General features: G+C 40.4%; 5 protein-coding genes across 5 annotated transcripts; 2 read left to right on the top strand and 3 right to left on the bottom strand.

Annotated features, from left to right (window-relative positions):
- Positions 1-18: 18 nt before the first annotated feature.
- MONOS_4993 (uncharacterized protein) lies at positions 19-1716 on the bottom strand. The gene is made up of 3 exons (XM_067875106.1): positions 1413-1716; positions 1235-1341; positions 19-1174 (listed from the first exon to the last, which is right to left on the bottom strand). The coding sequence occupies exons 1-3, from the start codon at positions 1687-1689 to the stop codon at positions 236-238; spliced, it is 1323 nt and encodes a 440-aa protein (XP_067725627.1). The 5' UTR covers positions 1690-1716; the 3' UTR covers positions 19-235.
- Positions 1717-1981: 265 nt separating this feature from the next.
- MONOS_18639 (uncharacterized protein) lies at positions 1982-3385 on the top strand. Its single transcript, XM_067871676.1, has 2 exons — positions 1982-2410; positions 2463-3385. Exons 1-2 carry the CDS (start codon positions 1991-1993, stop codon positions 3207-3209), a joined length of 1167 nt encoding a protein of 388 aa, XP_067725628.1. The 5' UTR covers positions 1982-1990; the 3' UTR covers positions 3210-3385.
- Positions 3386-7766: 4381 nt separating this feature from the next.
- Positions 7767-9419, bottom strand: MONOS_4992 (putative FK506-binding protein 2B). Its single transcript, XM_067875105.1, has 5 exons — positions 9210-9419; positions 9054-9156; positions 8956-8966; positions 8791-8884; positions 7767-8737 (listed from the first exon to the last, which is right to left on the bottom strand). Exons 1-5 carry the CDS (start codon positions 9390-9392, stop codon positions 7836-7838), a joined length of 1293 nt encoding a protein of 430 aa, XP_067725629.1. The 5' UTR covers positions 9393-9419; the 3' UTR covers positions 7767-7835.
- Positions 9420-10139: 720 nt separating this feature from the next.
- Positions 10140-20731, top strand: MONOS_4991 (uncharacterized protein; the record flags this gene model as incomplete). Its single annotated transcript, XM_067875104.1, has 2 exons — positions 10140-10176; positions 10242-20731. 2 exons carry the CDS (start codon positions 10140-10142, stop codon positions 19865-19867), a joined length of 9663 nt encoding a protein of 3220 aa, XP_067725630.1. The 3' UTR covers positions 19868-20731.
- A 66-nt stretch (positions 20732-20797) lies between these two features.
- On the bottom strand, positions 20798-26380 carry MONOS_4990 (putative Intraflagellar transport 140; the record flags this gene model as incomplete). Its single annotated transcript, XM_067875103.1, has 8 exons — positions 20798-23479; positions 23566-25200; positions 25297-25423; positions 25497-25607; positions 25673-25791; positions 25884-26040; positions 26102-26154; positions 26261-26380. The coding sequence occupies 8 exons, from the start codon at positions 26378-26380 to the stop codon at positions 20993-20995; spliced, it is 4809 nt and encodes a 1602-aa protein (XP_067725631.1). The 3' UTR covers positions 20798-20992.
- Positions 26381-26499: the final 119 nt, after the last annotated feature.

The raw sequence follows: 26499 nt of genomic DNA on the forward strand, positions 1-26499 counted from the left end.
TTTATAATTGAAAAAAAGTTTTCTGGTGTAATATTTAAATCTATCTTAAATTTCACATTTTGAAACCAAAAAATTGGAACTAAAACTGGTTGCTTACAAAAGAAGTGTAATGAATAAAAATCGAATAAATATCTAGAAAGTGTTTTTTAAAGCTTAAATAGGATGAAATATGAGTTAATTTAGAGAAGTATTCTCAAAATATTTGTAGAAATTAAAATAAAATGAAGAAAACACGTTATGAAGATTCAGACTCATCAGATTGTGGTTGTGTAGAAGGAGAGGAAGAAGTGGCTGGCTGGCTGGCTGGAGACTCCTTGCTCGGCGAGCGCTTTGGAGAGCCCGTCAGACGCATAGACGAGCCAGTGCGTTCGTAGTCTCTCATCTGCTGCTCTGTCGGCGCTTCCATCTCGGCCAGCCACTTCGGAGGCTTCCACACACCCGTCTTCCGATAGCTCATCATCGCCTCCTTCAGCGCTTTCTTATCTTGCTCCTCCCGAATCTCCGCATCGCGCCGCAGCCTTTGCAGCTGCGCCTTCTTTTGCTCAATCTCTTTTCTGACTTTCTCCTCTTCCTCAATCCGCTTCCGCGACTCCTCCTTTCGAAATTCCTCTTTCCTCTTCATTCGCTCAATGTATTCCAGCTTCTCCTGCTTCTTTTCTTTCTCTAGTTCTTTTTTCTCCATTATCTCTCTTTGCCTCTGTTCTGCAATCTCTTTTCTCCGCAGCTCGTCCATTTCTTGCCGAGCAAGAAGCTCTTCCCGTTTTTTCTCAGTTTCCTCTCTCATCTTTTTTATTGTCTCTTCTCGTTGTCGGGCTTTTTCAAGTTCCTGCTCTTTTTTTTCTTTTTCTTTTAACTTTCGTTCTTCTTCTTGTTGCTTTCTTCGCTCTTCAATTTCTTGTTCCCTTTTCTTATAAAGTTTTTCTCTTTCAGCCTTTTGTTTTGATTGCTGTTCTGCAACCTGTTTTTTCTTTTCTTCGGAACGCTCTTTTGCTTCTTGAACACGTCTCCTAACTTCAGCAGCGTGTTCTTCTTGTTGCCTTTTACGAAATTCATCCTTTTCTTCCATGTCTCGCATCATCTGAATGCTCAGATCTTCTCTCTTTTTTTCCATTTCAACCTGTTGTTCGATCTCTCGTTTCTTCTTCATTCGAAGTTCCTTCACTCTTTCTTCCTCCTTTAACAAGCAATTGTGTAAAATAATGAAAAGGGAATTTGAAATCAAATTTGACCACACTTGCGCAATTAATCGTTCAGCTTGTTGTCTTGCTTTTTCAAGAGCATCCATTGTTTCAGCATGCTGCGATTCACTATTATAAGCTTCCTTCAAAGTATTAAAAAGTGCTATATTATTTAATAATTGTTTTGAACAGTATAAGTTTAAAAAAAAAAGAAAAAGAAAAAATAATATTTACTTTCGCGTTTTGCTTCACGTCTCTGGCGTTTTGTATCCATGACACTTGAAGACAATGAAGGTTCTTTACTAAGTTTTGCATCTTCATCAAAAGGCCGCAAATCGTGAATAGTTATTCCTTCTCTGCCAAATATTCGTTGTGTTCTTGGTGAAAGAACAACTTGTGCTGTATTCCCTGGAATATCGCTAAGAGTCATTGAAGATAGAGATAAAGTTATTTTGTGGATCCTTCTTGTTGTAGATCTTCTTGGAGTAGGCGTTGAAGGTTGATCATTCATTTTTTCTAACTGACAAGAACAAAGAATGGTTACAAAAATTCTTGAACGGGAAAATACAAATCTCCAACAAAAAGTCAAGAGTTGGCAACATGCAAATGTTTTCTACAATGGTTGTTAGTATTCAAGCGAATTCTCAAGAGCTGCACTTAAGATTTTTTGGTTGTGTTTATTTTGTCTTTTTTCATTTATGAATTTGGATATAATGATAATAATATGAAAAGAATTGTTAAAGCAATTAGAGCATTGTGAGGATTTTGAGGAAGGTAATATTATTAATGAATTGAATAAATCAATATATGAGATGGACAAAGAAGAATTGGACTTAAGAATTCTTCAGGAAGATACGTTAAATAAAATTGGAAAAATGATTGAAAAAGAGGAAATACAATTGAAAAATGCATGTATTTTATTGAAGCATGTAGGGTATTGCATGGTATTGAAAGAGATTGATTATGAATGCTTCAGAAAATCATCATTGCGTTATGAATTTGAAAAGATGATATTCAAAGAATATGGCAAAAAAGATGAAAAGAATGAAATGCTTTTGGTTGATCTATGCGAATGCTATTTATTATTTCATGGCCGCAATTTAAGAAAAGAATTGCTTTTAATTTGTCTGAGATGTCTTTTGAAAGCTGCTTTGAACAAAGAGGAAAGTAAAGAAGCGCAAAGAAATGTCGAAATCGCTTTGCTCGCTATGAGTAACATTAATTCTGGAGAAGTTTGCTGATTTTTAAATTTTTAATGTAAAGTTATATAATGGTTGAAAACAGATTATTGGAAAAGAATTATATCTGAATGAGATAAAGGAAATTATTGAATATCATCAGCGGAATTGCAACCTCACTCATCTTGCGTATCAATCTGCGTGGAGTTTTTTATTTTGCAGATTGTTTGCAAATTCAAAATTGCTTGATGATTTTGTGAATATACTTCATTTTGCAAGGGAAGCAACAAGGGAGTTGAGTGCTTTGAGAAGAAAAGTCGACTGGAAGGCAAGCAGAAAGGAATTGAAGCACATGAAGAATGCGATAATCGTCAAACGATGGTGTAAATTATCACTTTCAGCTATTATTTATCTTCAGAGAGGAGAAGTTGCTGAATTGATTGAATGTGTTGTAAGTGTATGCAAATCTGCAAACAACAAGCGTAGAGATATTATCAAGGAATTCATTTCAACTATCGAAGAATTGATGATAACTACCAGAGAAAGTTCTATAATTTTATTGCTGAGGGGCGGGGTGATTGGTGTTATTTTGGAAGATATTTCTCAGACAACAACAAAGAAAGAGGAGATATTCAATTTTTTAAAATTTATATTTCATTTTACTCTGCGGTTGAAAGGAATCACAAAAGATGAAGGTGACATAGAAATTTGCAAAACGATTAAAAGTGAGACAATTGTTAAGTTGGAGGAAGGTGGATATGAAGACATGATTATAAGTTTTTATACAACATTTATTCTGTATTCATCAACTATTCCCACTAAAAAACTTCTATACTATTTTGCATTACCTTGAATAGAAAATTCTTTATCATTTCTGATTAGAAAATAATAAAAACATTAAATTTTTGGACAAAATTCAGAAATAAATCCACTGATTATAATTATTTTTTTATTGATCACTTGTTTTGCTCATTTGGATTCGTAATTTTTGTTTGTATGTATCTAAAGAAAATTTATGTTCAAACAAAATTTGTGAAAGCAGATGCTTGGTACAGATATCGCATAAAATTCAGGACATCGCACAAAATACCGGACAAGATCGATTTCACAATAACTGCAAGAGGAAAAATTCAGGAAATTTTCCTCAAAATACATCACATTAATGCAAACTTAGTTGACATACAAAACTTTTAAAACTACTTTATTTGTGCTCAAAAAAAATTTATGTGGAAATCTTGGAGAAATAGAATTTTGAGTTTCTCCGAGATTTGAATAAATATTTATTTCTGAACACAAATAAAGCTGAAGTGAAGTCTTGTATATCAAATGAGTTTGTATTGACAAGATGTGTTTAGAGGAAAATAGTCATAATTATTTATCTTGCAGTTATTGTGAAATCGATCTTGTCCGGTATTTTGTGCGATGTCCGGTGTTTTTTGCACAAACTGTATATATCTTTTCGATTTAAATTTTTATTAAATAAAAGATTCATTTGCCAAAGTTAGCAAGCAAAATAAAATAAAATAAAATAAAATAAAATAAAAACAAACAAACAAACAAACAAAGTTAAAAAAAACTGAATATCATTCATGAAAAAATACACTCTTCCTAATTTTGAGGGTTATCATGTTTTATTGAATAATTGGCATCAAAAACAAAAAAGTTCGAATGAAGAAAAAGAATAGATAAAGTTTTAAGAACGTCTGTGATTAAGCACGAATTTTTTGCTTAATGGATATTGTTCCGAACAGTATTTTCTTATCTTTTTCTCGATTTTAAGTGATGAGTTCGTTTTTTGTGTGAAAATGAAATCCCTTTCATAATCCAGCCGTTGAAAAAAATAAGAACAAATCGTTGATTTTTTCGTAAACGGTAGAATAATGACTCATCTCAAAAAAATATAATGTCGTGGAAGATAATTGGGCTTTTTGCAAGATATTAGTAACTGACCTTTATTAATGAGTTCATAAAACTCTGATCCGAAACCGTTCTTGGTTTTTTCAAGAAAAAAATCATCACTGGTCGAATGATCAACCTTTTCCCTTGTCATTATGATTTAAGTGTTCTTTTCCATATGTCACATATTCAGACGACAGGGTTATTATTCAACCTCAATTTTTTTTTCCATTTGCTCTGACCTATTATTTCATATCGAAAGTTTTGTGTCCCACTTTTTGAAATAATGACAAGATTCTTTGCATAATAGAAATCTATATTGTGTTTAAAATTTGTATTTTGAAATGAATCCCTTTTCTCATTGGAGGGGAGAGAGAGAGATGGGGGGTATTAAAAACCTTTCATCAATTTTCCTTGAGAAATTTATTGATTTCAAGGTGTGTAAAGCCTCATTATTCATTCAAAACATATGTTTTTTATAATTTCAATGAAATTTTTAATTATAAATAATGAGATCAAGACTTAGCAAATAAATGAAAGTTCTTGAAGAGCTAAAAAGAAAATAACGGCTTGCAAAATAAAAGCATGCCATGCCATCCTTTTTTGAGGAAATTATACAATAACTTGAACGAATGGCACATATTGTTTATGATGATGTTATCAGTATCAAACATGCCATCAATTCAGAGCAATTCAGCTGCAACAGAAAAAAAAAACGCAGTTCTGGCGTTGCAAGCTGAAAGGGCAGTGGGAAAACCGTGAAGGCCGCAGGTTATCAATGGAGAGAAGGAAGAAATAGTTCTTGATGTGATCATAATTGACACTATTTGTGAAACCAGTCAGACAATGAAGAAAACAAGAGAATTGGTTTGTTTTAATTTCATTTTGCACTAATAAACTTATTTCTTAAGATGGAAAATGCTTTTAATGATTCGAAAGACGAAAACGAGCCTTATATTTACGGTTTCAAATGCAGCGGCTTATTGACTTCTAAAGCGTCATCCAGATCTGAAAAAGAGCAGTCCTTAATTTTTTGATGTGAACAGGTTGGCTGTGTCATGCAAGAGTGTAATGGACACATGGAATCAAATGATGAAAGGATTACACGAAGCTAATAACAACAATCCTTCATTAATATTCAACATCGACGAATCTTCTGAGCGTGTGCATGCAACTACAAATATCAGCGTTGTCCATTCATCAAACTAATGGGCTGAACACTGCAGGGAAGCTCAAAAAATGGACAAGGCAACACTTGTTGCTGCTGTGGCTATCGATAGTTATTCATTTCTTTGCATCATTCTCTGGTCAAGTGTTTTTCAACCGGATTAACTTAAGTCTCTATTCTCACCGACCCTTGGCATCTGGATCAACAAAAGTGGTTGGATGGACAAGAAAAACTTCAAGAAATATGCAGAAACAGTTCTTCTGCTTTCCATCGTTGAAAAAAGTGAGAATTCAGTTAAAACCGGATATAATCAAGTCGAATATAATCTCATTCGTTTATAATCACATTTATCGATGTACCGACATTTTTGGCCTTTATTTCGTTCATTTTCAATCAAATAAAATCACAGGGCTAAATATATATTATCACATTTTGTTTCATAATGGGTGAATTTTTCATTGAAAAATCGATTTTTTGATCAAAAATTTCGATTTTTTAAATTTTTCAAAATTATGTTTAAATAGTTTAAATAATGTGAATAAAAGATAATAATAGATTTCGCAAGTGAAAAATGCGTTTTAATGAAAATTTTTCAAAAATTTTTGATTTGACCGAAAATATATTAATTAATAAATGGGGAAAATAAATTATTTCAATTTTTTTTTTTTTTTTTTTTTTTTTTTTTTTTTTGCAAAAAGTATTGAAAAATTGTTTGTTTAATAACTTTATTTTGCTTTCTCAGATTTCAAAACAAATTTGATTTACATATCCGTAAACAGGCATCGTTGAAATCAAAACATTAAGTTTCCCCACCTTTTTCGAATTTCAAAAAACCGACTCATTTTTATTATGTTTTTTGATATTAAAAAGTGAATGAAATGTGCATAATTTTTCAATGAAAATGCTTGAAGCGAAATATTTTGCCCCATATAAATAGAAATAACAATTTTTTATGTTTTATAATGTTTTTAGAATATTTTAAAATAAGTTTGAAAAATCAAAAAATTGAGATTTGGGTGATTATTTTCTGATATCATGTTTTTTATATTCAAAAAATTCTGTTCGATAATATCCCTTGAATATCAACAGAATAATACTGAACAATTAGAAGGCTTATTCAAAAATATCTTCATCTTTATTTGAGCTTAAACATTTGTCTTGCTAGCAGTTTTGATAATTCAACAATTCAAACACAAAGTCTCTCCCCAATGACAAAAAACGTTTGAAAAATTGACACATCGAAAAAAGTTATGATTTCAAGAATGTTCAACCATTTTTGATCAAAAAATCGATTTTTCAATGAAAAATTCACCCATTATGAAACAAAATGTGATAATATATATTTAGCCCTGTGATTTTATTTGATTGAAAATGAACGAAATAAAGGCCAAAAATGTCGGTACATCGATAAATGTGATTATAAACGAATGAGATTATATTCGACTTGATTATATCCGGGTTTGATTGTATTTCAATGAAAACTGAGTAATATCTTCTTTATATCTATACCCATCTTTCATATAGGGATCCTTCTATTTGGATTCCCTTGGAAAAAAACAAAACCGATAGCATCACATTCATCTCCCACTGTACTCATTTATCTCAGCCACTCGATAGAGGAGTATTTGTAACTCTCAAAGCTTCTATTTCTTCATCATTTGGTGTTCCATCATCTGCTTCATCGTCTGCTACGAGAAAATAACTTGTTGAAGTGCTTCCTCAAGCAATTCACTCCGCTTTCTCTCATTCTTACATCAAAAATGCTTTTGAAGAAAGCGGAGTCTTTCATAAGACGTTTGGTCCGGTTCTTCTCAAACTCCCGAAATCATCAAGATATCCTCTTCCTTCCCATCGTAACCGTTTCGATTATTTTGGAAAGTTAATCACAAAAAAAGAACTTCTAGAAGATTGTGAGAGATTTATTTGGGAGAAATGAAGAAAACGATAAGGAAAAAGACATGAAGCAAGAGGAAGAAAACGAAAAAGATGAAATAAATTAATTCATACAAAAAATCTAAAGAAAACGCACTGACGTTATTTTTGATGATCCAAACGAAGAGGAAATAGAAGATATGCAAAGAAAACCAGGAAAAAGAAAGATAATTCGAAGAATTGATTCTTCTTTTGTATTTTTTTAAATTTTTCCAAATTTTTCACTTCAAAAATTTGGGTCAGAATAAAAAAATGGGTTGGGGTTAAATAATAACCCTTCAAATGAATTTGAAAGCTATTTTTGTTGATGCAATCAAAACATATCATATCCAATGCTTGATGACAATTATTTGCGAAATTGTTTTTCATTTTTTTTGTAATTTCTAATTAGCATTGAGGGAAGCTTAAAAAAAATTCTTATATAAATAACGCAAGCTGTTTATTGAACAAAAAATTAATCAACATATTAATACACAAGAAATATTATAATTCTTTCTTTGCATCATCTTTTGGAGCATCATTTTTCAAATATTTTTCTTTTTCTGTCTTTTTTTTACCTCCTTTTAATATGGCATCCTTAACTGATTCAACCTTTTTCTTTCTTGCTTCTTCTTCTTCCTTCATTCTTTGTTCTTCTTCAAGCTGCTTCTGTTGCTCTTCAGTCAGTTGAGGCTTGAAATGCTCTTCAATCCACCTCTTCTTCCTTTCTCTTCCAATCTCTCTCTTCTCCTTCAGATTTCGTGTCTTTTGCTGGTAATCTTTCTTATATTTTTCTCTGTTTTCCTGACTTTTAGGCGGAGGGGAATGCATCAGTGCCTTCAATCGCGACGGCCTCGGCAGTCCTCGAAACCTTCTCCCTGTGGGCGTTTTGTGTGCCCTTTCAGCCTCACGCGCCCTCTCCTCTTCGAGAATGGCTTCCTCTTCCTTTCGTCTCGCTTCAATTTCCTGTCTGACTTGCTCCTCTGACCGAAATCCCTTTGTAATCGCTTTTTTGTCTTTCTTTTTTTTCAACGCAATTTTCTTTCTCAGATCCGATTCGATTTGAGCATCCACTTTTTCGCCCTTATTTTTCTTTTCAGATATTAATTTCTGTACCTCTTTTTCAATTGCAGCTTCTTCTTCTTTTTGAATTTTTTCTTTTTCTTCCAAAACTTTTAACTCTTTCTCTTTTTTCTTCTTTTCTTCTTCTTCTTCTTCGTCTCGTGGTTTGGCTCGCTCATATTTTGGATACCAATATTTATCTGCACCATGCCCCATATAATGAGAATCTTTCTGCCGTTTGTCGTATACAAGTTTTGTCTGTTCCACTCTTTCAAGTCTTCTTTCATCAAACTCCATTGGTGTATGATCAAGAAGAGTAACATCAAGAATTATAGATGCCCCAGCTATTAACATTGAAGTTAAAATAAATAGCAAATTAAAATAAATTATTACAAACGAGGGACAATTACTGTAGCTCCTCTTGTTCCATAAGCAAGATATGATGGAATAATCATTCTTCGTGTTTCGTTTAAACACATTCCAATAATCCCCTGTTGAAATGAAATGTTAAAAAGAAGGCTTTAAATCTTAAACTTGTTTATAAATAATTAAAAGTTCTAACCTGATCCAATCCTTTTTGTATTTTGTTGTTTAAACAAAGTTCAAATTTCAATTTAAAATTTATTTAAAATGAAAATATTTAATTTGCTCAAAACAAACCTTCAATAGATTCTCCATATCCAACTCTAAAAGAATATCCTTCATCAGGTTCTGTACAATCAACCTCTTTTTCAGAAGAAAATAGAAACAAATGGAATGATATCTAATATACATTTAAAAAATTAAGCAGAGGTAATATGATTATATATTTCTAACCTCAACTTGATCGCCTTTTTGGACGCGGTCAACGCAATTTTCTGCTGGCTTAAGAATTTCAACTTGTATGGTTTTTGGTGGTTTCTTTTTGGGGGTAAAAGATTTAGGAGGTTCAATTACTGTTGCGGCACAAATAGCATCTAATGCTAAAAGGGCAAGAAACAAGACATTGAAGTGTCTCATTTCAGAAAAAAATAATAAGAAAGATATGGGAATATTTCTGCATATAAAACTCAAATCAATGCTAATAGCAAAACACAATCAGAATTACAATATTATAAATTAATTTTCATTTTTATGAATTTTCAAAAATGAAAAAAATTGTGTTTGAACGCAAAATGGACACTTCTTAATTAAAAATATTAAAAATATAATAAAATGCTAAGAAATCAACAATAATCCATTTCAATTTTGTTGAATTTTTGAAAGCATTAAATATATATTTTTTCTTTTCATTTGTATATTTTTTGTTGAAATGCCACATTTTTTTTAAAAAAAAATTATTTTTTTCTTCAATTCCCAACAGTCAATCCAAATCATAATGAAAAATTTTGATCATATCTGAAAAAATCAACTTTAATAAAAAAAAATCACCAATCAAGCATTTCTATTTTCGAAAAAGTCCCCCATAAACTATTTTTTGTGATTAATGGAATCGAGATATGCTGTTCTCCAGGCTTGTGACCGATGTCGCATGAAGTATGACTCAGTTTATTCAATACAAAATTATATCGGATTATTAATTTGATATTTTCCGTGGTGATCCAAAGGAAAACAAAATGCGACGGGTATGTTTTTTGAAAATACATATAAAAAGGATATACATGAATTTTCCATATTTATTTTTATCTTCCCTTTTATACATAAATTTTATAAAGTGGACATCCATGTGCTTCATGTAAACAACGAAGATTTGAATGCACTTATGATATGCCTGTGAAAAAACGAGGTCCAATGAGTAAAAAGCGTCTGTGAATTTAAAACATAAGCACTATTTAATTTTTACTTTTTTCATCTCTCTTATATTTTTAGAAGAATCATCAACACTTACTGATTCTTCCACAAACACAAAAAACCAGGATTGGTCCAGAATTAACGATGCCATCACAGAAACTTTGACTGTTGAACCTGAAATACCACCTGCAACTGAAGAAACAACATATTTCCCTCCATTTCAAATTTTGCAGGATCCGTCATATCCTAGAGTGCTTGTATTTCATACAGGAACACCAAGATATTTGCCTCATCTTGACCCAAATGATTTCGAGCCATTTTATGACCTATCTATTCCTTTTTTGAAAATAGGAGAAAATAAATTTATTTATTTGGAAGTGTTTAGACGATTTATAAACCCATTTTTAGGAATGTTCTCTCCTGATATGTCATATTTTGCACATTTTCCTTTTAAAACAAAGGAGATTTTATTCACAATCAAACAGCAACGACTCCTTGAGCAACAGCAATCGCAGCAACAGAAAAATGCTCCAACGGAAGTTAATTCGAATCCATCATCAGTTGCCAATTCAACATCTCCTCCACCTATCCCCTTTCAGCGCCCGAAGGATTCACTTCCGACCGACTCGCAGCTTCCTTCATCTGCGCACATGGGCCTCAACAAAGCAGAGCATCTCTCACTTCACTTTATGGATGCGCTGCACATGCAGTTCTACACTATCATCGCGCTTGCTGCCAAAGCGCTGGGGCACACCCGCACTGCAACCATCTGCATCCGGCAGGCGCGTGTGTACGGGATGGTGCTGTCAGATGTGGTGGGCAACCTCCTCAGCCACAAGATGTCCCTCCAGAAGCGCCTCGTCAACGGCATCGTGCCGATGAAGCACCTCTGCCGCAAAATCCTGAAGTGCTTCCTGCACAAAAACAAAACTGACAGATGCGAATTGAATAAGGATAATAAAAATGCTGCTCCTGAAAGTGTGAAGACTGAAGTAAACACATCTTCTTTGAGCGCATCAGCGTTCCCTTCTTCACATCCAGAGCCTTTAAACGCCAGCACACAGGCATCTGAGTCAACCAATTCCTCTTCTTATTCTTCTTCCTCTTCCTCTTCTGATCTCTCCTCTCTTCCCATTCTGCCCATCGCATCCATCTCCAGCCGCCCTGCCACATTCAACTTCTCCTCAAACCGGCAGGCGTTTCTCTGCAAAGGCGGGTTCTTCAACCCGCTCCCGCTCATGTTTGGGCTGCAGTCGTTTCCGAAGCCGAAGATCAAGCGGCACACGCGCCATCCGATCTGCCAGAAGACAGGGAAGATCTGCCCGACGCTGCTGAAGCACCTGGAGCACGAGTGGGCAGCAGAGCAGGAGAAAGAGAAAGAGGCACGGGAGCTGAACGAGCCGGTGCTCATCCGCAACAACGAGGAGCTCATCTGCTTCATCCGGATGCTCTCCACAGACATCGCTGTCTCTCGTGCCCTGCCCTTTTCGCCTCTGGACATTTTGGAAGGCTCCTTCGTGATTGAGTATCTGAAAGGCATGTTTCTGATAGCCAAGTTCTACTCGTCGCACCAGTGCCGCCGTGCTGAGCAGCTGTCGCGCAGCACAAGAGAGCTGATGAACTCGAAGTATGTGCAAGACTTGATACTCTCCCCACACTCCCCTTTCTTCTCGCTGTGTGTGAACCCGAATGCTCCGGTGGCTGTGCCGTTTTCGGAGTTTAATTTGGACAGCGTGCTGAAGGAGATGAAGGGGCTGCTGGATGAGCTGCAGGAGATGACAGGGGGTGGAGAAGAGAACAAGAGTGAGGAGGTGAATATAAACAGCGAAATGGACGAAGATGTGAAGGATGGGAGAAAGAATGAAGGGGAAGAGCAAATAAAAGAAGAATCAAATAAAATGATTGACGATAATGAAATGAACATGAATGACAACACAAACAAAGAAGGAGAAAGCGAAAAAGAAAAAGAAAAAGAAAAAGAATCAACAGGAAGCGATTCAATTTCATTGAAAGATGCAAAAATGAATGGGGAGTCTATTCACACACACGAACAGCACTGCACTCATCTGCACACTGCAATCTCAACCACGAACTGCTCATCGTCAGCCATCCTCTTGTCTTCTCTTATTCCGCTCATATCGCCTGAACTGTCGAGACAGCAGACACCAAACTTCCAAAAGACTATGACACCTCGTTTTTCGATTTTAACAGCACAAACGCAAACACAGTCATCATCATCATCTTCTTCTTCTTCTCTTTCAACATTATCTTCCTCCTCTTTATCCTCCTCCTCCTCCTCCTCTTCTTCTTCTTCTTCTTCTTCTTCTTCTTCCACCAGCTACTCTCTGGTATCCATCCCAGACAAGCCACCGTATGTGTACTCTTGCAACATCGCAGCGCCAACACTGGATGAAGTCATCCGGCGTTCGATGACTGAGATCAAGCAGCACAGCTCGTGGGTGGCCACGCTCATTCAGCCAGGCTCTGAACTGTCTCTGGCAGGAGGTGGGTGGTGGAGAGAGAAAGGGAAGAAGAAGGAAAAAGGGAAAGAAGGAGGGAAGAAGAGGAAAGAAGAAAGTGAAAGACTGGAAAATGAGGAAGAAGTGGAGAGAGAGAAAGAGGAGGAAGAGAATGGAGCGATTTCTGTGATTGCAACACGCTGCGTGAAATCCAACAAGGCGCGGCCGGCTTATCTCTTCAGATTCATCCCGAAAGTGGACAAAGCTAAACAGCAAGCAGATTCTTGCTGTAATTCTTCATCATCATCATCATCATCTTCTTCTTCTTCTTCCCAATCAACCAACGCAAACGTGTGTCATCCGCGCTGCTCTTCAAAAGCACCACCGGCAGCGTCGACAATCACCTCATTGAAAGATGCAGTGGTTGCCACACACGCCTCCATCAAAGCATCTCAATCAGCTGCTCTGTCAGCATATCGCGACCAGGGCGAGCTGTTGGGCAATGACGGATTTCCTGTCTCTTCATTGTGGTCAGAAGAGGAAAAAGAGAAAGAGAAAGAAAGAGAGAAGGATGACAGACTGCTCCCAGCATCCCCACACAATTCTGCACTTGTAGCATCGTGCACAGGCGTAAACACAAACACCGCCAATTCGACTGTGTTTATGAAGGACTCTAACACAACCAGCCACATTTCGCGCCCGCGGCGTACGCTCTTTTCTGAGACGTGCCTGTGCCACGCGCTGTCCTTCCTGGAGCTGTCTCTGAGAGAAGACATCGGACTGAGGCAGAAGATATCAGCAGCCCATTCGTTCTCCACGTTCGTCATGTGGTCCCTCTTCCCCATCACCCACCTGATGCAGCAGCCCCTGGCGTCGATCTCTTTCCCCTTTGCGGCGCTGGACTTGAATCACAGAGAAGAAATACTGCTTGTGCTGTCATTTGCACTGTTTGAGAGGATGTGTGTGGTCGGAGGCACGAAGAGGAGAGGGCCGATGCTGGTGGTACTGGAGAAAGATGCAGAGAAGGAGCAAGGGAACGGAGAGAATGGAAAACAAGGAAAGAAAGGAGAAGAAGGATGTGAAGAAGATAAAGACAACAAAATTGCAAGTGACTCACCTGTCTTGCTGTCTCCTTCTCCATCCCCCACGCCCGAAGAAGAAGCAGTGCATCCAAAGTTCACTGAGATTGAAGATCGACTTGTGAAAGTGTTTCAGATCAAGAACAGGGCAAGTTTGTCTATCATGACGTGTGTCATAGACGAAGATCCATGTCCAAGCACTGCCTGCTTCTGCCGTATTCCTCCCTCGGCATTTCTGAGGGTGCCCACACACCAGTCGAAGAAGGAGAAGAGAAATGCAGAAGAGAAGAGGAAAGAGGAGGAGGTGAGGAAAGAAGAGAAGGAGCTGAAGGAGCTGAAGGATGCAAAGGAGATTGATCCGTCTATCAAAATGGAGGAGGACAATGTGATTGTTGAGACAGTCAATGATTCCGCTAAATCTGATAAATCCACTTTATCCATGCTATCTAGCTGCTCTCCTTCACCTTCATCTTCATCTTCACCTTCTTCCTCTTCTTCACCCGCACCTAAAAACAAGGTGATTGTTCCAACGGGCTACCACATAGTGGCAGAGCTGTCTCTTCTCTTCGACTACATCGATCCACAATGTGTGGAAGAGCTGAGGGAAGCAGAATTGGACCAGCAGAAGTTGAACTGCTGCGGAATCTACCATTCGAAGAGAAACAAAGAGGAAGACGACAAAAAGGAGATGGAGCAGAATGGAGGAGGGGAATCAAGTGAAAGTGAAGGAGAAAGTGGAAGCGAAAGCGAAGAAGAAGAAGAAGATGATGATGAAGATGATGACAGGATTGATTGTGGCGAGTGTTGTGTGGATGCAAGTGCAGTTGATGCCAAAATGAACACAGACAACAGCGCCAATCTGATTGAGCGCATAAAAGAGAAGAGAAAAGAAACTGCAAAACACAAAGTGGGCGAATGTTGTGAGTCGAAGAAGATGAGCAAATGTGAAGATGGAAAAGAAGGAAAAGATGAAGAAGAAGGCGAAGAAGACGCACTGATGACATACAGCTGCGGGTGTGGGTGCACCATGACCTCCAAAGAAGTCGATTTTGCGCTGCTGATTAAACCACACTCGCCATTCTTCCCATCCTTTGCCAAGTGGAAGAATCCTCAACAGCCACCGCTTGTGTCAGACTCAGCTACACAGCAGACAGGAACAGCAGGAACAGGATCAGGAACAACAGGGACAATAACATCTGTATCAACAACAGGGATAGCAGGGACAACTACAACAATTGCTCAACCAGCATCTTCAACACCCAATGCTCCTTTGTCAACTTCAACTGCTGCCAATCCTGTCGTTCAGCAGACACAGCCAATTCTGTCTAATCAACCAGTCATCAGCACAGCTGCTGTTCCTCTTCCTTCTATTCAGAAGCCAAATCCAATCACACCTTCAGTCTTTTCAGATGGAGCAGCACAATCAATTGCAACATCTACTGCATCTTCAACAAATTCAACAGTGTCATCAGCACCAACCTCAACATTAGCACAACCATCATCAACAACAGTAGTATCAACTAATGTCAACAACAACAATGCCATGAATGACTCCTCAGTTGCTGAGTCTCTCCTCCCTCCTCCTCTTCCTCTGCCCCAGCCACTCCCAGAGCCCCCCTCAAACTGTGTCACATCCCATTCATATTCAGCGCCTGCACCGTCTGTTGCACAAATCGATCTTCACACATTCAAATCTCAATATTGGACACCCGTCCACCGCGACGCTAGTGAATTTCTGTCTGCTTTCTTTGACCTCAATCTCGTGGAGGTGTCACCTTCAGCTACTTCTCTACCAGCCATCATGCTCCGCACACTCAACTCGTTCCTCAAAAGGAAGATTTCAGAACTGCACAAAAATGCTGATTTGAAAGGGAAATGCACTGGAGATGGCGAAATTGATGGAGAAAAGATGAGTTTTCCGAGTTTCAAGCAGATTCTACCGCATCTGCTGGCTGATATTCTGCGCATCCCTTGTTTGTCCAGACTGATTGACGAAGAGACACAAAAGACCATTCAGGACATATTCGACAGATCTCGCATCAATACTTCAGCTTCTTCTTCTCCTCCTTCTGATTCTTCTTCTGCTTCTTCCACTACTGCTATATCATCATCCTCTTCCTCTTCCTCCTCTTCTTCGTGCTGTTCTTCCACTCCCTTTGAGCTATGCATCTCCCCCGAAGATCTCGACACCCTTGCCAATCTTGTCCTGAAGCAGTCTTCGTACTCTCTTTCCTCTGGCTGCGCCTCTGGTCTCCACTACGTCTTCCCGCCCACCCTCGCCCCTCCCTTCAATTCTGCCCCCTGCGTCTCCCCCTTCATCACCTCTCAGATTCTCTCTCACTTCTCTCTCTTAACACCAATCTTGGCCTCCTTCAATCTCTGGCCATCAGCGTTGGTGGCAGCAAACGAGGCGGTGCGTATCGCTTCCAGGCAGTTCCATCGAAAAGGGATGATTTCATTCATCACCTCTTCTTCCTCTCTCACCTCGTCCACCACAAACAGCCTTGCCACGGTTCACAATGCATTTCCTCCACTTGCACTGGCATATCAGCAGATTCTGACATCTGCTCTGGCTGCTCTTCCATCTTATGTGTATCTGCCTTCTTCATCTAACAACAATAACAACAACAACAATAATAATAATAATGACAGTAATACTAATTCATCATCATCTTCTTCTCCTTCATTCAGCAGCAGAAGCACCCTCGACGATCTGATCCAACCATATGCCCTGTGTGTACATCCCTATGAGAACTCCCCTGCACCCACCATCCATTCGAACTCTTTGCTTCGCGAGTCCTTCAAGCAGTTCTTTGTTCTGGTGCAGCTGATGCGACACTTCAACACCGATGCATTTGTCGTGCAGGCTTATGAAACGTCCATCATCTTCTTCAAAGAACTGCTCCAGCAGTTCAACATACACAAGACTGCTAAGCCCATCCTCCCCACAGCTGTCCAACAACCTTCTCTTTCTCCTTCCTCCTTGTCTTCTCTCGCTGGCTTCTCTTCCTATTCTTCCTCATACTCTTCAACTGCCCCTATCACTCCATCTCCTCTCTGTCAGTCCAGCACTTGTTCCTCCTCTTCCTCTTCTTCTTCTTCAGCAGCCGTCGAACACTTTGTCTGCCACTGCCCCAAAACAGGCTCTCAGCCCTTCGTCTGCTGCTGCTTCCCATTCGAGACAAACACCAAAGAGCTTCCTCCTTTCTTGTCTAACTTGTTTCTGAAGACCGTCCACTTCTTCCTGCAGCACTCGTCGCATCTGCCTTCTCCACGGCACGATTACCCGCCAGAGACACACCCAGCACACTTACTCAATTTTGGAGATACAGTCTCCATTCACACTTCAAGAGCATCCATCTTTGAGGAGGAGAAGCGCATACAGATGGGCGATATGGACTGGGATCCTGCGTGCATCTTCCAGTCAGACGAGGAAGAGGAGAAGGAAAGAGACCAGGTGAATGTGAGGAACCTGGTGTCGTCAATGAAGGCGCAGGCAGCATCTGCTACAGGGAAAACGGAAGGCACACAAGGAGTGAATGCGAATGGAGCGGGGTTCAATGCGTCTTCAGCGACTGCTTCATCATCATCATCATCATCATCAACAACAACAACAACAGATATAAAGCTTGATACATCTTCTTTGGATTTAGTTGCAGGGAATTCTTTGTCAGCATCTGCATCATCTTCTTCTGCTGCTGCTTCAATAAGTGGGGTGCCTCCGATGGTGAGTTCGATACTAGCCAGCACAGTTGTTGAGCCAGCTCCTCTGAATGGGAAAGAGAAAGGGCGCGAGAAAGGGAAAGGGATGAGCATTGAGGAGAGAAGGAAGAGGGCAGCCGAAAGGCGATCGCAGGTGTCAACGAGAGAGAGAACAAAAGAACAATACAGATCGATGATTAAACCCAATGCAGACGACGACAACATCGGGAGAGGGAAAGTGAAATCAGAGGAAGAAAGAATGAACATGAAGAATGCAGAAGATGAAGACGAAAGAAGAGCGAAAGAAGAAGAGGAAGAAGATGATGATGAGAAGATACCAGGCACCGTGTTTCCAATGACTGTCACGTATCCTTTGCCCATTCCTTCGCTCTCATCTGGTGTCAATTTCCCCTCTTTCCCTTCATTCCCTTCGTTCCCTCCATTTCCTCAGCCGCTTTCCTCCTCTTCATCTTCAGCCAATCAAAACAAGCTGCCCAGCAATATGCCGATGGCTCAGGTGCACAAGAACCCACTTGTCCATTCAAACACCTCTCCTCGTCTGCCTCAGATGAACGAACCAGCCTCTTCTTCCGACACAACATCCTCTTCGCTCGTGAAGGAAGTGCGCATTGCACTGCACTCAGTCACAAATGAAGTGACTGCTGTTCCCATTGGCACAGAACCAGAGCTGTTTTCATCAGCACCTCCTACCCCGCTCTCTTCATCACTCACAGCCACACCCAATCCAGCTGGGAAGGCGTCTGGAGCTCATTTGGGAAAGAACGCCAACAGCAGAGAAAGCACTCCATTTTTGGGGGCAGAGCAGCAGGAGGAGAACAGCGATGGAGAGAACGAGATGTATATGAATGGAGACGATGGAGGAAGAGGGAAGATGAGGGGGAAAGGGAAAGGGAAAGGAAGAGGAGGCAAAAGTGGGATGGGTGGAGACGAATACGAAGGAGATGGTATGTCGAAGGTGAAGAGAAGCTTCAAGGACTTCACACATGATAGTCAGCTTCTGTCTGGGAAAGGAGGGAGTGCAATGCAGGCAAAGAAAGGGAAGAGGCACAAGAGAAGACGAAACCTGAAAGGAGGCGAAGAATCAGACGAAGACGACGATCTTGAAGAGTTCTATGGATCAATGGGTGGAGGTGCTTCTGGAGGGAATGGCAAAGGCAAAGCAGGATCCGATGTTCAGGGAAGTTCTGCACCGTTTCCTTCAGTTGGATCGTCGTCTGCTGGTGTTGGAGGACTATCAAGAGGCGCATCTGCATCCGGTGCGGGCAACCAGCCTCTTCCAGGCACAGTTGGTGCTCGCTCGTCTGCTGTCACATTCCAGGTGCCTTTCTTCAACCAACAAATCGGTCTGCAACTGAAACCTTTGCCTCCATCACCTTATGTCGTCACGCCAAACACGACTTCTTCAAATGCTTCGTCTCAATCATCTTCTTCAGGTCCTGGTCAGCAGTATTACCAGCCCTCGTTCCTGTATCCCTCATCGTCGGGTGTACTGCATCCATCTGCGCTTCAACAGCAGTTCATGTCCCAATCATCTGGCTATCGGCAGGGCTATTCGTATTTCATTGCGCAGCCAAGTTCAAATGCCCAACAACAATTCAGCTCATCTTCTCAGACTTCAAATTCTGCTCCTCAAAACAGCAGCTCTGCCTCAAATACAAAAGGAGCAGGTTCTTCTTTGCAGACAAAGACACAAAGAGCAGGAAGCCAGCACATGTTCCCGCAGCAGCTTTCATTCGGACAGGAACCGCTTGTGCTAACACCGCTGATCTATCAGGGAGCATCACAGGCAGCTGGATCTTCCTCTGCAAGCACAGGATCAGCATCTGGGATGATGCGCACTCCTTCTCCGAGTGCAGTTCCGATGGGGCAATCGCAGCTGATGGCGCTAAGCGGAGCATTCGTTGGAGCTGATGGTCAACCACGTGGAGACGAGATCTTCCTTGTCAGCACTCCTAGTCTACCATCCACAACTCCTTCGTCACCTTCCCCCTCTCCATCGGTTGCAGCTGGACGTGGCTCGTTTGGAGAGTACAGCATCTTCAGTGGACAGATGGTAATGAACAGCGGAGCAAACAGCGGGTCAAGCAGTGGGAGAGAAGAAGAAGAAGGCAGAGGCGGGTTCTTCTCGGGATTATCGGCAGATTCACCGATGATCGACTCGTTTGGCTTTGGGAGCAGCTCTGTGTATTCTCCGCTTCTTGCGCCGGCAGCAGAGTTTCCTGGCTACAGCTCGCCGATGCTCAGCGGGCGGATGCGCCAGATGGCAAATGGAAGTGGCAGCAATGGCGGAGACAGTGATGGAGATGGTGCGGCCTCTCTTGTGTCTCCACCTTCATCTTCATCAGGATTCGACTTCGACGACTCGATGGCTGGCGATATGCTTCCACAGCTACTCTTCTCCACACTGGGACTGGGGATGGAGGTGGATGCTGAAGACTTCTAATATAAAAGTGACATGATAAGTGATATGAAAAGAAATTATACAAATGAATCTGTCGAGTAGCTTTGTACACGATCGTAGGAGATTGTTAAGAAAAGTAATTTGCATTGAGAATCTTTGAGCAAGTTGTAGATTATTTATTTTCCAACAATCTTCAACTAGAGATGTTACTTTTGAGTCAACCATTCGCCACGCCTTGTTTTACAAAGCCTTTCCATTCTCTTTGTAAGAATTGTTGCATTTAGAGAGAATGATGAAAAACGGAGTGTTTTTGTTGAAATTTAAGTGAAAGTTTATCGAAAAAAAAAGGAGGGAACTGATAATATCACGTGAGGAGGGGGAAACGATTTTAATTTTTTTAATAAAGAATTGCTTAGGGTTTTTAATTGAATGTTACGCATTGCGATTAACTTATAATCGAAAGTGCAGTTTTTTTTTATTGGCTGTAAGTTGATGAATATCCATTATATTGCTTGATAATTAGTTATCTTGTGGCTTTTTTGTTGGAGAAAACTGTGGTTGCTTTTGAATATTAATATTGATGGCTTAGTTATTTTGCATGTTGTTTTCTTTTTGTATGTATTCGTTTTATTTTTTGAACTGTTTTTATTTGCATCAATTATCACCGTTTTCTTATTCGCAATTGCAAAAAAGTGGAAATTTTCATACCAAGTTTTTGATAAGAAGAATTATTATCTGTCAATGTTTCGAATGAGTGATATATCAGTAATGATGTAATGTGAAATTGTTTTTGTTCTTTTCTTTCTTGAAAGTTGATTTGATTTACATAGATTTCATTATTATCCCTCCATTATGTGATTGTACTCTTATTTATTATTGCACAAAAAGACGGAAACCTTCAAGCAATTTTAAAATTTTGTTTAATGTTGCAACTATTTTAAAGTGGTACAAAGTTTAAATAGATAAAGTGAGGAACATGAAAGAAATTGTAATGAAAAGTATGTTGATTGTAATTGAAGTGGATGAAACAAAACAAACAAATAAGTTATGAAATACACAACATAACAAAAGTTCACAAAGGAAGGAATTTTTATTGAAGTGAGAAAGAAATGCGAGGTGAGTGTATGATAATTAACAGCACAAGCGTTGTCTGTTTGGAGCTGCTTCTCATTCATCATCATCAACCCATTCTTCTGCTTCTTCGTGTTCATCTTCTTCCATCATTTGATCGTTTGAGCCTGCAAACTGACCACCTTCATTTGCTGATGACTGAGTGTTCCCTGCATCTGCCATTTCGTCCATTATTCCAATAGACTCAGGAGTGACTCCTTTGAACTGGCAGATCTGGTCAATCAACTCTCTTTCGAGATAAGGGCCTACCATTATTCCACGCTGAGACATCTCCTGCAGCAGAGAAAAGGCGTCGTCCATCTGATGAACTGCATGAAAGTGCTGGATGAGCTGTGCATAGATATCTCCAGTCCTGACTGCCTGCTCCACATCCTCTTCTGACAGCAGCATCTTCAGCATCCTCACCATTTCCATAGGATCGGTGGGCTCCAGTTCTTTCGCTTTCAAGAACAGTTCCACAAGACTGATTCGCCTGGCAAGCGATGTCACTCTTTGTGCCTTGTCGGGTGATTGTGACAGACGCTGATATCGCATAGCCTCTCTGAGCGCCATAAGAGCCTTCTCATACTCCAAATACTCGTCAATCTCCACCTGGGCACACGACTCGTAGAATGCAACAAGCGCATCCATTGCTTTCCCTTTCTGATACATTTGCACAATGTACTTCAGAATCTCAGGCTTTGAACGCCATTCAAGTCGTTCGAGATAATTGCCGACCATCACATACACCTTCTCCTCCCTACAGAGATTGGCAAATGCAATCACTTTCTCCATGTTTCCACTGCTGATAAGTGAATTGCATGCAGATGTCAAATCACCAGAGTCGGTGAAATACTTCGCAGCAGTTTGATACGACTGCTGGGTGTGCAGCACTGTTGCCATCGAATGCAGATACTGCTGCTTTTGATGCTGGCTGATCTGAAACGGGTTTCGCTGCAGTCGTTGTGAAGGACCGAAAGGAGATTCAGCTCGTTCTATCTCTTCACTGTCTTGATCATCACCGTCTTCGCCTGGCTGTTCTGGTGCAAGCTTGCTATTGATTGCATCTTCGATTCTCTGAGCAAGTTCGTCTGTCAGTCGGATGTTCCTCGAAGAGCACAGATCGAATATTGTGTCAAATTCACCAGCTGCGCAAAGCATGTTGATGGCTTTGTCGAATTTGTCGATAGAGACAAAGAACTTTGCGCACTGAACAAGCAACGTTGGGTCGGCATCTGAAGAAATATCATCAGCAATTTGATGCAACGATTCAGTCAGGTTTCCTTTGAAGCAAACATCGATTGCCTCGTTCAATGCGCCCGCTCTTCGATATAATGTAAATGCTTTTTCAAACATTGCTTTCTCTTCATAGAACTTTCCTGCTTCGACCATTCCTTGCTTCGTTCCTTTCAGCGCAAGCATCATCACGCCATTCTCACTTTCCCTTCCTTTCCCATCAGCCTCATCCCATCCACCGCTAACATATCCTCCTTCATTCTCCAATACCATCGCTAATTTCAGCGCTTTTAAGTGTCTTCCACATGCTGCGTACAAGTTTATGGCCTTTGATATTTGCCCATTCTTTTCCATCACCTGTGCCAAATGTTGCGCAGCCAGTGTATCCTTTGATTCCATCACCACTTTCTCAGCCTCGTCTGTCCTTCCCATGTAGCAAAGCAGTCGCACCAGAGGCAAAATTGCATTGCCCTGACGATAATATTTCAGGGCTTCTTCTCCTCTTCCTTCGCTCTCACAGATCTGACCCCACTGTGCTTTAGCTTGAGGTGACTCTGTCACATCAAGAAAGCGCTTTAAATCAGAGGAGCGTCCAGAAAAATACAGCAGTCGTACAACTTCAGTGTCGGAGGTGTTTGCTTCCTCGTAGTGTTGAATAGCGCCAACAACATTTCCAGTAGATTCCAAATGCTGAGCATACAGATGGTGTGTGGATGATAAATGAATGCGATCTTTCTCCTTTGCAATCTTCAGCGCATTCGTCCATTTCCCGCTCCACTGATAGTATTTGTTCACAAGATCCCATCTGTTGCACTCCTTCATCAGCTTCTCTGCTTCGTCATATAATCCCAGTTGTATAGCCACCATTGCCAGCTGCGCTTCTGGCTGCGGCTCAGCTCTTGCTTCGCGCAGTGCAATCATCCCGCGTATGTGTCCCATGTTGCGCAGGCAGATCTCCATAATGTCCAGCCGGCGGGTTTTCACACACAGCCTCGCCATGTTCTCCCACATCTGTGTTGATTTGATCGCCCGCACGTTTTTGTAGGCCTCGTCCATGTTGCCCATTGTGAGGTTGAAGGTGAAGTCGCGCATGGCTGTCAGTGTGGCTACGTCAGGTGATGACAGCCCTTCATACTCTCTCATAATTTCCCGTTCCACAAGCTGCTGCCCTCGCTCCATTCCTGTCGAACGCACAGAGAAAAACAAATACGGAATCGAGCAGCCAAGAAGAGTTTGGTGCTGCTCTTTCATTGTAAATCTGTCAGAAAGAAGAATTCCTTTGTCTTTTGAGAAAAACATTGTTGCAATCTATGTGGAAATAAATTGAGAAGAAAAAAAATTAATTAATTAAAAATTGAAAATCATTCTTTGAAAATAAAACAGATAAGCAATACCTCCAAGTGTCTATCACGAGAATCATGCCATTTCCCATCAATTGGGTCTCTGATGAGTTTTTTCAGTGCAACGCAGAAGAATCGAGGATCGTGCAAGTCCCACAGATGAGCGATTGGATAGCAGTTGATGGGAAGGAAATCATATGAAAAGAGAGATCCTCTGTCAACTGAGTACACGTGGATACGTGTGTCAGGGATGGTTGCTCTGCTCAGCTGCTGCACCGAAGCATCGTTCATTTCTTCAGGCGCCACCAGACACTGCACGCTCACTGCCGACCCGTTTGCTGACACCACCAGTGACACAGGCGCTCCTTTGGTAAACCTCCACGGCGCTGTTGAAAGCACAGCTTCTGGGCCACTCACATCCAGCACTTTGACTGTTCCTTGCTTTGATCCCACTGCAAGATGATCACCTTTTGCAGACAGCCCCAAACACACAGGCTCCCCTTCGTCTGCTGCAAATGGAAGAGACTGTTTGATTGTACCCTTCAGATTCGTTACATACACATTCTGCTCGCTGCATATATACAGCGACTGCCCTTTCACAGCAATGCTCTGCGACTGGAAGTCAAAGCGGGTCTCCAGAATAGGCAGACGCGGTGCCAATTTGGCATTTGTTGAACCAGAGCCGTTGATGAACACACCAGAGCTCGCATCTCCGCTTCCGCCGCTCGAAAAGGATGATCTTCTGGCCATGCTGCTGTCATCATCTTCGTCATCCCCACTGTTCGATGGGTTGATGTTGTAGCACTCTACCGCCTTGCCGCTCCACACAATCATCCGCTTAGCATCCAGAGTCAGTCCTGCCACTTTGACGCCTGTGTTCAGCTTGATGCTCGACTGCCCCAAATGCTCCAGTGCCACCTCCTTCCCGCCTGTCTGTATAGCTGCCACACTCTCAGACATCACAGCCTTGTGCTCCGTGTGCTTCACAGTCGTCACTCCTCGGTTGCACAGAGCACCGTATATCCTGCCGAGTGGGCCAGGTCCCCAGTGGATGCTTTCTACGGGCTGTTCTATTTCGTGTGTCTCGCACAGCTCCCAGCACTCTGCTCCTGACGCCAGCACCACTTCGTCGTCGTTGTTGCCGATCCCTTCTTCGAATGCAGTTGTGTATGTGCCTGATGAAGCAGAAGCAGAAGAGGAAGCAGATGAAGATGACGGAGAGAATCCCTTTGCCCCCTTGGAATCATTCACAGCATTAGCCTCGTCTGGATAAAACCTCCACACGCACGCTTTGCCTGAGGCAGTGGCAGCGATGAGAGAGCGAGTGTGCTCTTCAAAGGCAACAGTGATGAATGGATCGTCTTGTGTTATGAAACTTTCTCTGGTGCTGACAGTGATAGTGGAATTTGACTGAGAAGAAGAGAATTCGGATGAAGTGGATGCAGAAGAGGGTGATGGAGTGGATGAGGCAGAAGGAGCAGGAGAAGCAGTGCCTGATGGATTTGAGAGAGTGTTGGTCTGCTTCCTTTTGACAGTCTTTGGGGTGTCCAGGATGTAGTTGTCGCCTGTGTCGAGATTCAGCAGACGCACAAATGGCTCATCAGCCAAAATGCAAAGAAGACTCGTTGACTGAGACACCCAGCACGAATCGCGAAGCACAGCATCTGGTGTGGATGATGCAATTGTTGTCTATTGTGGATATGCAATGTTTCGAATGAAAAGAAGAAGATAAAAGAAAAGAAAAGAAAGAAATATGGAATTATCAATTAAATATTCTTGCAAAACCGTTTGTGGTGAAGCACCATCAAGAATGCTGAGATCAAAGGTGTACATCATCAGATTCTGCATCAGTAGTACAGCTGAATCTTTCGTAGGAGAATATAAAATCGACTGGGGAGGACCAGAAAGTTGTCTAAGAAAGTGTACCCCAAAATATTATCATTGTATTAAAATAGTGTTGTTTTATTAAAAAAATGAGTTCAAACGATCCAATGCAAGTGTAATGATCTTCATCTTCATCAATATAAAACACGTTTCCATCAGCAGTCACCGAAACGAACTGAGTCGCAGGCACTCTCGATGGATCAGCTGGTGGTCTGCGAAATATAATGTATATTTTTGTGTGAATTACATCAAGTTGACAAAACAAAGAATTGCATACAATGGAGATCTAAAGACAGATGAAACAACAGCAGAACTCAGATTGTACTTTAAAATTGGGAACATGTCCCTTTCTGTACCTTCTGTATCTTCCATTTGCCATAAGCAAATGTCACCAGCCTTAAATGAACGAGGAAATGAAAAATTAAAAAAGTTAAAAATAATGTTTTTTTGAAAAACTTCAAAAACATAAAGGATGTTATGCAACAAACTCTGTCTCCTGTTAAAATTCTTGATCCAGACAAATCCCAAACAATGCTGTCGATGGGATTCTGATGTTGTTCATCGTACGTTTTTATCTTTTTATGATGGAAAAGATAAATCTTTCCGTCTTCACAACCAGTGATAAGCACAGTATGATTTGGATCCCTGTCAAATTTTTAAACAAAAAATTTTATTTCCAAAATGCAAATAATAAAGTCAAAAATACCATGAGCATTTCGTAGGTGTTGAATCGCAAGAAAAGTCGAAAATGCTTGTCCCCTGTAAAAATATAGTAAATGTAATTTATGTGCATTTTAATTTATCAATACATTGTTAAGAAGTGAATAAAACAGAAATAATAATAAAATGTTATTTTTCAACAAACCTCATCATTACAAATGACAACTTTTCTTTCTGAGCCAAGGCCTATAGCGTATATTTGTGCTAATGTATGAAATGCACCACATGTCAAATTTCTCCATGAAGTATGAAAATTTTTCGGCATTTGATGAGAAATGATGGGTGTCGAAAAACTGACAAAACTTAAATTTTCATCATATGTTTAAATTATTTCTCTCTGAGTCTTAAAAGATAAATCATTGATTATAAATATAGCATACGAGC

Source organism: Monocercomonoides exilis (assembly GCF_001643675.1).
Source record: "Monocercomonoides exilis strain PA203 chromosome Unknown scaffold28-1221067, whole genome shotgun sequence".
Classification (NCBI taxonomy): Eukaryota; Preaxostyla; order Oxymonadida; family Polymastigidae; genus Monocercomonoides; species Monocercomonoides exilis.

Coding starts and splice junctions, on each gene's coding strand:
- MONOS_4992 (XM_067875105.1), bottom strand. CDS start 9,392: ATGAGACACTTCAATGTCTTGTTTCTTGCCCTTTTAGCATTAGATGCT. Junction 9,157..9,209: donor AAAAAGGCGATCAAGTTGAG/GTTAGAAATATA, acceptor AATGTATATTAG/ATATCATTCCATTTGTTTCT. Junction 8,738..8,790: donor AGCTACAGTAATTGTCCCTC/GTTTGTAATAAT, acceptor CAATGTTAATAG/CTGGGGCATCTATAATTCTT.
- MONOS_18639 (XM_067871676.1), top strand. CDS start 1,991: ATGGACAAAGAAGAATTGGACTTAAGAATTCTTCAGGAAGATACGTTA. Junction 2,411..2,462: donor GTAACATTAATTCTGGAGAA/GTTTGCTGATTT, acceptor GGTTGAAAACAG/ATTATTGGAAAAGAATTATA.
- MONOS_4993 (XM_067875106.1), bottom strand. CDS start 1,689: ATGAATGATCAACCTTCAACGCCTACTCCAAGAAGATCTACAACAAGA. Junction 1,342..1,412: donor ACGTGAAGCAAAACGCGAAA/GTAAATATTATT, acceptor TAAATAATATAG/CACTTTTTAATACTTTGAAG. Junction 1,175..1,234: donor CTGAACGATTAATTGCGCAA/GTGTGGTCAAAT, acceptor TGCTTGTTAAAG/GAGGAAGAAAGAGTGAAGGA.